At 52.9% G+C, this 9,944-nt stretch overlaps 1 protein-coding gene across 1 annotated transcript; it reads right to left on the reverse strand.

The window, feature by feature from the left end:
* Positions 1–3,984: 3,984 nt before the first annotated feature.
* On the reverse strand, positions 3,985–4,902 carry LOC141478869 (olfactory receptor 14J1-like). Its single transcript, XM_074167812.1, has one exon. It carries the CDS (start codon positions 4,900–4,902, stop codon positions 3,985–3,987), a length of 918 nt encoding a protein of 305 aa, XP_074023913.1.
* Between the last annotated feature and the right edge of the window lie 5,042 nt (positions 4,903–9,944).

Here is a 9,944-nt window from a genome sequence, read left to right on the forward strand (position 1 = left end):
TGATTAGCAACTCCATTACACCAGTACTGTCTTCTTATCTGTAGCGTCCTGCAGCTTCTACAATGATGCTCTTGCTAGAGGCACCCTGACTCAGGATGAACATCAGCACCTGCTGGTGGCAGGTGGGATGCACCTATCCCCGAGGGGGAAAAGAATTTTGGGGCAGGAGTTAGCAGGGCTCATTGACAGGGCTTTAAATTTGATATGAGGGGGGAAGGGGAAATAACTGGGCCTGTCAGGATTAAACCCAAGGGAAGCACGCCAGGGCTTGAAGGATGCTGGACTAGTGAGGACTCTCGCTCTGCCATTTCATTTGAGCAAAGGGATAGACCTTTAGAAATTTCTGATTGCGAACAATGGGAAAACCCTCTCCCGAAAGGGGAGAAGGGTACTAGGCCAGGAGTTAACAAAGCTCATGGACAGAGCTTTAAACTAGAAGTGAAGGGGGAAGGGGATAAAACCGGGCCCACTGGTAATGAGCCTGGGGGTAAAGGGGCAAGGATGGGGGTGAAATGGGGAGCCCAGCTCAAGTGTATCTACGCTAATGCACGTAGGATGGGCAACAAACAGGATGAGCTGGAAGCCATTGTGCAGCAGGACAGCTATGACGTAGTTGCCATCACAGAAACGCGGTGGGACGACGGTCACGACTGGAATGTTGCGATGAGTGGCTATAAGCTCCTCAGAAGGAATAGGCAAGGAAGGAGAGACGGGGATGTGGCTCTGTACATTCGGGAGTGTTTGACTGTATAGAGCTTGATTCCAGTGACGATGAAGTTGAGTGTTTATGGGTAAGGATGAAGGGGAAGGCTAACAAGGGGGATTTTGTGCTGGGAGTCTGTTATAGACCACCCAACCAGGATGAGCAGGTTGATGAAGTGTTCTGTAAGCAGCTGGCTGAAGTCTCGCAATCGCCAGCCCTTGTTCTGGTTGGGGACTTCAACCTACTGGATATCTGCCGGCAATACAACCCATCAGAGAGCAGGCAGTCTAGGAGGTTCCTTGAGTGTATGGAAGATAACTTCCTGACACAACTGGTAGGAGAGCCTACCAGGGGAGGCGCCTCACTAGACCTACTTTTCACAAACAAAGAAGGACTAGTGGGAGATGTGGAGGTCGGAGGACGTCTTGGTCTTAGCGATCATGAAATGGTCAAGTTTTCAATTCTTAGTGAGGTAAGGAAGGGGGTGAGCAAAACCTCCGCCTTGGACTTCCGGAGGGCGGACTTTAGCCTGTTCAGAGCCCTGGTTGGGAGGGTCCCTTGGGAGAGAATCCTGCAGGGCAAAGGGGTCCAGGAGGGCTGGATGCTCTTCAAGAAGGAAATCCTAAAAGCCCAGGAGCAGGCTGTCACCATGAAGCGCAAAATTAAAGAGTGGGGAAAATGGCCAGCCTGGATGAACAAAGAGTTTTTGATGGGACTTAGGGGAAAAAAGGAAGGTTTACCACCTTTGGATAAAGGGACAGGCAACTCAGGAGGAGTACAGAGATCTTGTTAGGTTACACAGAGAAAAAATTAGGAAGGCAAAAGCCCAGCTGGAACTCAACCTGGCCATTAATATAAGGGACAACAAAAAAAGTTTTTGTAAATACGTCAACAAAAAGAGAATCAGGGAGAATCTCCATCCCTTCCTGGATGAGGGGGGAAACATTGCGACCAAGGATGAGGAGAAGGCTGAGATACTTAATGCCTTCTTTGCCTCTGTCTTCAATAGTCGGACCAGCTACCCCCAGGGTGTACAGCCTCCTGGGCTGGAAGATAAGGATGGAGAGCAGAACAACCCCCCCGTAATGCAGGAGGAAGTAGTTAATGATTTGCCTATGCACCTGGACACGCGTAAGTCTATGGGGCCTGATGGAATTAACCCAAGGGTACTCAGGGAGCTGGCGGGAGAGCTCACCAAGCCTCTCTCCATTATCTATCAACAATCCTGGTCAACAGGAGAGGTACCAGATGACTGGAGGGTGGCCAATGTGACGCCCATCTACAAGAAGGGACGGAAGGAGGATCCGGGAATCTCTAGGCCTGTCAGCCTGACCTCAGTACCGGGAAAGATCATGGAGAGGATCATCTTGAGTGAGCTCTCACGGCAAGTGCAGGGCAGCCGAGGGATCAGGGCCAGCCAGCATGGGTTTATGAAAGGGAGGACCTGCTTAACCAACTTGATCTCTTTCTATGACCATGGGACCCACATTCTCCATGCGGGGAAGGCTGTGGACGTTGTCTACCTGGACTTTGGTGAGTCCCCCACAGCGTTCTCCTGGAGAAGCTGGCGAATCATGGCATAGACAAGTGTACTTTTTACTGGGTAAAACCTGGCTGGATGGCCGTGCCCAGAGAGTTGTGATTAATGGGGTGAAATGCAGTTGGCGGCCGGTCACCAATGGTGTCCCTCAGGGCTCAGTTTTGGGGCCAGTCTTGTTTAATATCTTTATTGATGATCTGGATAAGGGGATTGAGTGCACCCTCAGTAAGTTTGCAGATGACATCAAACCAGGTGGGAGTGTTGATCTGCTTGAGGGTCGGCAGGCTCTACAGAGGGACCTGGACAGGTTGGATCATTGGGTCAAGGCCCATGGAATGAGGTTTAATAAGGCCAAGTGATGGGTCCTGCATTTTGGTCACAACAACCCCAGGCAACGCTACAAGCTATGGGAAGAGTGGCTGGAAAGCTGCCAGCAGAAAAGGACCTGGGGATGCTGGTGGACAACCAGCTTAACATGAGCCAGCAGTGTGCCCAGGTGGCCAAGAAGGCCAACGGCATCCTGGCCTGTATCAGGAACAGCGTGGCCAGCAGGAGCAGGGCAGTGATGGTGCCTCTGGACTGGGCACTGGTGAGGCCTCACCTCGAGTGCTGTGTTCAGTTCTGGGCCCCTCACTACAGGAAGGACATTGAGCTGCTGGAGCGTGTCCAGAGGAGAGCCACCAAGCTGGTGAGGGGTCTGGAGAACAAGTCATAGGAGGAGAGGCTGAGGGAACTGGGCATGTTTAGTTTGGAGAAGAGGAGGCTGAGGGGAGACCTCATTGCCCTCTACAACTCCCTGAAAGGAGGGTGTAGAGAGGTGGGTGTTGGCCTCTTCTCCCAAGGGAATAATGACAGGACCAGAGGAAATGGTCTGAAGTTGGAGCAGGGGAGGTTTAGATTAGATATTAGGAAGAATTACTTGAGTGAGAGAGTGGTCAGGCCCTGGAACAGCCTGCCAAGGGAGGTGGTGGAGTCACCATCCCTGGAGGTATTTAAGGAACGTGTAGCCATGGCACTTCAGGGCATGCTCTAGTGCCCGAGATTCTTGGGTTGTGCCTGTTTGTGGGTGGATGTGCTGTGTGGTTGTGGGTGTTTGTTTTGTGTGGTTTCGGTTTCGTTTTTGGTGTTTGGTTTCTTTATTTTTTGGTTTGTGTGGCTGGTGCTAGTTAGGGAGTTCAGCTCTGGAAGGGAATTGCCCAGTGCCTGTCCCGGCCTGTGGTCCAGGGCTGCCCCACAGCAGGAGGATGAGCTGCCAGAGCACTCGGGCTCCATAGCAAGGCAAGGGCTCAGAAGGAGAGCATGGGAGTGAAAGAGCACAAGCTGGAAAAGACCAAGGTTGGTGCTCGCTGACAGAGCTGCTGTGCTCGGACTCTTTCCCCTCCACCTCTGCTCAGAGGCATTGCCCTGCAGCTCCAGAGAAAGCCTGAGAGGAAGGATTTTGGGCAACAGGTCGCTGGATGGTTTTATATTTTATTTTAATCCACAGAGAGAGCAGGTCCTCATTTATACAGTATGTAGATTTCACAAATTTGGAAAAATACATAATTCGAAACAGCAAAACAAGTTGGTTTTTTTGGTAGAAAACATTATACAAAGTAAAGCAAAAAAAAACCCAACAAAAGCCAAACAAAGGCCTAAACACAGAATTAAAACTAACATAAACTACAGTACATGAGCTTGACATATAATGAGTTACATTAACAGTGATTTGTAAAAGAAAACAGCTTATTGTTTCAGAAAATCATCTGGTCATCAGTTTCCACACTGCACCTTTGAGCTCTTTGTTCCTCATGCTGTAGATGAGGGGGTTCACTGCTGGAGGCACCACCGAGTACAGAACAGCCACCACCAGGTCTAGAACTTGGGAGGAAATGGAAGGGGGCTTCAGGTGGGCAAATATGCCAGTGCTGAGAAACAGGGAGACCACGGCCAGGTGAGGGAGGCACGTGGAAAAGGCTTTGTGCCGTCCCTGCTCAGAGGGGATCCTCAGCACGGCCCTGAAGATCTGCACATAGGACACCACAATGAAAAGAAAACAGCCTAAGCCTGAACAGACACTGACCACAACAAGCCCAACTTCCCTGAGGTAGGAGTGTGAGCAGCAGAGCTTGAGGATCTGGGGGATTTCACAGAAGAACTGGTCCAGGACATTGCCCTGGCACAGGGGTAGGGAAAATGTATTGGCCGTGTGCAGGAGAGCATTGAGAAACCCACTGCCCCAGGCAGCTGCTGCCATGTGGACACAAGCTCTGCTGCCCAGGAGGGTCCTGTAGTGCAGGGGTTGGCAGATGGCAACGTAGCGGTCGTAGGACATGACAGTGAGAAGATAAAACTCTGCACCAATGCAAAAGAAAAAAAAGAAGAGCTGTGCAGCACATCCCCAGTAGGAGATGGCCCTGGTATCCCAGAGAGAATTGGCCATGGATTTAGGGACAGTGGTGGAGATGGATCCCAGGTCAAGAACGGAGAGGTTGAGGAGGAAGAAGTACATGGGGGTGTGGAGGCGGTGGTCACAGGCGATGGCGGTGATGATGAGTGTGTTTCCCAGGAGGGCAGCCAGGTAGATGCCCAGGAAGAGCCCGAAGTGCAAGAGCTGCAGCTCCCGTGTGTCTGTGAATCCCAGGAGGAGGAACTGGGTGATGGAGCTGCTGTTGGGCATTTGCTACCACTGGCTGTGGTTATCTGTTGAGAAGGAAAAGGCAGTACAAAGTTCAGCCTGACTTCTCTGAGCAAAACTGATTGCATGTCTCATTGCAACCCCCCACTCAGGCTCTCTCTTTTCAGGAAGACCTCTCTGCAGCTCCCTCACTTGAGCCCTGGCTTTTGCTGGATGAGGGTGCCATTGGGAGCAGGGACTCCGGAATGGGAAACTGAGGAGTCCTTCTGGCTGTGCCACAGGTTGATCTCAAATTAAATGTACTTGTGAGACATCAAAGAACTTTTTGTCTCTGTTCCCTGCAATTTTCCCAGCTGCAGAACTGAGCTGAGGGGATTTTGTTTTGTTTAATGTGTTCTAGATTCACCTGCCACGTTTAGGAGTGGGTTTGGATGCTTGAAATCCCTCACATTTCTAATGCATTCCAAGTGAAATCCTGTGGGTCCTCAGCAGCAAAGGGACTGTCCCTTAGTGCAGAGAGAGGAGAGCTGCTCTGCCCATCGGTCCTGTTCTCAGCTGCCCTGCGTTGGCAGCTTGGACCTGGAGGAGGGTCACACTCCGATGTCCCCCTAAAAAGAAAGAGGACGCTGCAGAGAGCAGAGGAATCCAGGTTCAAAGAGCGGATTCACAGACTCCTCGCCCTTTCTCATCTCTCCCCTCCCGGACTGGGGCACAGAGGGATCACTGCAGTGGCCCATCTAACGCTGCCCAGCAGCATTTCCATGGCCTCAGCACCCAGATGTCTTCTCCATGGGCATCCTGGGCAGCACAGAGATACTCTGGGAGAGCTGTGCCCTTCTGGAGGGCACCCTGCAGCCCCACAGGACACCCCAGGGAAAAAGCTGAATGTCCTGAGCTGGCCTGGAGGAGACTTGGGCACGTTTCTCCCCTAGACACGTCTGTAGAGCAGGACCCAAAGGATGGGAGTCTGAACAGGAGCTGAATCTGCCGCCCCCGACCCCCACCCCCGGCACTGACTCAGGAAAGCCAATGGTGAGAACCAGGGCAGCACAGGCAGGAGGGGACGGCAGTGAAACGCCACAATGCTCCTGGCCAAGGGAGGAGGGACACACAAACAAGATGGAAATCAGGGGTTTGCCCTTTCCTGGGCTCTGGCTGCTGCAGGGGTGATGCGCAGCCAAGACCCCATGGGCCTGAGGACAGAGGCTCTGCCTGGGCTGGGAAAGGAGACCAGGGAGGAGCTGCTCAGGGGAAGGTGTCTGTGCTGCAGGGACAGCAGGGAGGTGCCCACATCCCCTTCCCCAGCCTTTCTGGCAGCAGCTCCCTCTCACTCCCTGCCCATGTCTCTGCTGCCAGGAGCCGTCTCCCTGTCCCCAGCTCAACTCCTGCCAGTGCTCACAAACCCCATCCCACCCGCTGGGCGCCCACCTCTGCCTGCAAACACCTCCCAGGGGCATCTCTGCGTGTGCAGGGGCTAAAGAGCAGATCACACAAAACCTGATGCGGCTGCAAAGGGGAAGATGCTGCTGAGTGAATGTGCTTCCTGAGAAGTCCCCTTAGAAATGTCACGAGGAAGAGCTTAACCCGTGAGAAGCCCTGACCCGTGCAGCACTCTCTTGACAGCAGAGGCACCGTGCCCTCACCTGCTCGTCCCTACCCTACCGTTGTGGTGGTCACTCCTTCCACCCACAGCTTCTCCCCACACTCCCCGGGCAGGCTACAGCTGACCCTGGCAGCAGCAGAATCCCTTCCCAGCACACAGTGCCCTGGGGTGCAGGGTCCCCGCTCTGATGGACAGCCCTGGGCAGCCCTGTTTGCACACGCGGCTTCACGCCTCTGATGCCCCAAGGCCTTCTCTGAAGCATGTCCTCCTCCTCCACACCAGAAAACCCAGCAGAACCTTCCCGACAGGTCCTATCGGTCGTGGCATGTGCCAGGTCTAGGAGACGCTTCCAGGAACTCAGCTGCATTGCCCTGCAGCCAGAGACTTACCGTGTCAAAGCCTGGGAAGATTTCTCCCCCTGGTGAGCTCTCACTCACCACCCCAGCCTGCCTTTACCTCTCTCTCACATCTCTTGTCTCCCCTCGGTGCCTGCAGGCAGTGCCCTCAGCCCTGCTGCGCTTGGCAGAGGAGCTGCTCCTGGGCAGAGCTGTCTCTCTGCCGCGCTGCCCCATGGCCAGGAGCTCCCTCCATCCCAGGAGCCCGGCCCAGCTCAGCAGCAGAGCAACAGCCCAAGGCAGCGCTTCCTCTGGCCCCTCTGGGCTCCCTCAGAGATGTCCCTGGGGCTCCAGGGCAACTGACTCTGAAACCAACTGAAGTCATTAATGATGTTTGTTCCTTCCGCTGGGGAGAGACACTTCTTTCCAGCAGTGGCATTTCCCCTCTCAGAGACAGAGTTAGGTCCAAGAATGACCTCTTCTTGAGGTCACTGTGAGACAGGACACCCAGGCAGTGAAAGGGAGGAATCTCCTCTACCTCCTGTACCCATGCAAACCACAGGTGGCATTTGAGGTGCCAGAGGTGGTCCAAGACACTTGCAGATAACTGATGGAAACACTCAGAAGGACTGGGCAGCACCTGGGCTCATCATTTCGGAGGCTGGTGGAGCATGCCTTTGGCCAGCTGAAGTGACAGCAGATGTCCCCATTTAGGGCCATGAAGCTGATCCTGCTCATTGTGTCCAGGGCAGCCCATAGAGCTATTCCTCTGAGAGAATGGAGTCATTGCCATCAGGAGAGCTAAGCCTCTCTCTTCTCCACCAGCTGCATTTACCAGCTCTCCAGGGGCAGTGAGGGCAGGTTTCTCAGAGACACCCCTCCAAGGCCTCACCTAACTCAGGGCAGCTGCTCAATTTAGAGGTTGACTCCATCCTGTGGTGCTGCCTGAGGTGCCAGGGCTCTCCAGCACAGCAGCACGCAGCCAGCAGGGACAGCACAGGACTTGCAGGAACACCGTCCCCATTGAGAGCAGCCACATCATCACATTAAAGCAACCGCAGGGGGTCAAGTCCTGTCCCTTCTCCATCCAGTAGATGCTGGCAGTGCTGCTCCCGCATCCTTTAGTCATCCCTTTGATGATGCAATCAAGGAACAGAGCAATGGTTTTCACAGTGTTGGATCACAGGTTGTCCGTAGCCAAGGACATTTTCAAGAGCACCTTGTCCTTCCTGGAGATCAGCTTCACCTGCACCACAGGCCCTCCAGGGCTGCAGAGACACCACAGGCAGCAAAGCCCTCTCCTGCCAGGGCCGCGCAGTCCAGCCCTGCGTCTCTCTGGTCCGGAGGGTTTGCTCTCCTCAGGGACATTTCATTTCCTCTTTACAGGTGTGGCTACTGCTGAATTTTGTCAGAGAAGGTGCAGATGTGTCTGAGGTCCTCTTTGTCCTCTTTGTCTTCAGCCATAAGGTCTCCCAGGCCTGTGTTCCTTGAAGCAGGACTCTGGAGGAGAACAACCAGCAGTGGATGTGGGGCAAGTCAGGGGTTACTTGAGCAAGCTCAGACATGAAGTGGTGGGGCAGGATCGAAGGGTTCTGACAACTTGGGAATCAAATAGAATAGAATAGAATAGAATAGAATAGAATAGAATAGAATAGAATAGAATATTTCAATTGGAAGGACCTACATCAATCATCTAGTCCAACTGCCCGGCCAATTCGGGGCTGGTCAAAAGTTAAAGCGTGTATTTAAAGGCATTTCCAAATGCCTCTTAATCACTGCCAGGCTTGGGGCATCAACCACCTCTCTGGGAAGCCTGTTCCAGTGTTTGACCACCCTCTCGGTAAAGGAAAGCTTCTGGATGTCCACTCTAAACCTCCCCTGCTCCAGCTTTGAACCATTCCCACACGTCCTATCCCTGGTTCCCAGGGAGAAGAGACCAGCACCTCCCTCTCCACTTCCCCACCTCAGGGGACTGTAGAGAACAAGGAGGTCATCCTTCTGCCTCCTTTTGCCCAAACTAGACAAGCCCAAAGTCCTCAGCCGATCCTCATCGTGCCTTCCAGCCCTTTCACCAGCTTTAATGCCCTCCTCTGGACGCTTTCAAAGACCTTCACATCCTTCTTAAATGGTGGGGCCTTGAACAGCACACACTATTCAAGGTGAGGCCACACCAACACTGAATGCAGTGGGATAATCCCCTCTCTCGACCGGCTGGTTCTACTGTCTTTGATGCCCCCCAGCGTGTGGTTTGCCCTCTTGGCTGCCAGGGCTCCCTGCTGACTCCCAGGGACTCCTGCTGGGACTCCTGCTGCCAACCAGCACCCCTGATCCCTTTCTGCAGGGCAGCTCTCCAGCCACTCCTCTCCCAATTTATACTTGTGCCCGGCAATACTCCGTCCTAGGTGAAGGATCTGGCATTTGGACGTGTTCCCACAGCCGAGCTCCTCCGACTCAGGGGACCGGGCAGCCCAAGCTCTAGCTGCATTATTAAAGCCTGAGGCCAAAAAAGCATGGCATGCCTCTGCTTTCTCTTCGTCCCTATTAGTCAGATGACCATCTTCAACAAGTATTGGTCCAATGCTTTCTTTTGACCTCCCCTTGCTATTAGCATACTTTAAAAAGCCCTTCTTGTTTTCTGAGACAACACTGGCCAGTTTCAACTCTAATTGAGCTTTGGCCTTTCCTGCCTTCTCCCTGCATATACGAACCACAGCTCTGTAATCTTCCTGCGAAGCCTGACCCTGCTTCCAGAGACTGAAGCATTTCTTTTCCTCCTGAACTTCACAAGGCAGGATCTGCAGTTCAGGAACTTGGCTCATTAACATGCAAAACGCCCTAACAAGCCAAGCCTCTGGGCAGTTTTCAGGAATCCCTCGGTTCTTATGCAGTTACTGATCGGGATTTCAGAAGTGACAGTATCACAATACTAAAAAATAAGAAACTATTTCTTCTCTTTAATATTTTATCTATTTTTTTTCTTACACGTGGGGTGATATCAGCAATCTCCAGTCAATATTGATCCTGAATGTCTCCCGATGCAGTTTGAATATGCAAGTCAAGACCCTTTATGTCAGACTCTCCACGGGCACTCGTTTTCTCAGTAAGGTCTGTAGCTGCACGTTTCAGCTCGTTGGCACCAATTCCCA

Source organism: Numenius arquata, unplaced genomic scaffold, assembly GCF_964106895.1.
Source record: "Numenius arquata unplaced genomic scaffold, bNumArq3.hap1.1 HAP1_SCAFFOLD_45, whole genome shotgun sequence".
Classification (NCBI taxonomy): Eukaryota; Metazoa; Chordata; class Aves; order Charadriiformes; family Scolopacidae; genus Numenius; species Numenius arquata.

What these genes read in the sequence shown, in the direction of transcription:
- LOC141478869 (XM_074167812.1), bottom strand. Translation starts at nt 4,902, where the DNA reads ATGCCCAACAGCAGCTCCATCACCCAGTTCCTCCTCCTGGGATTCACA.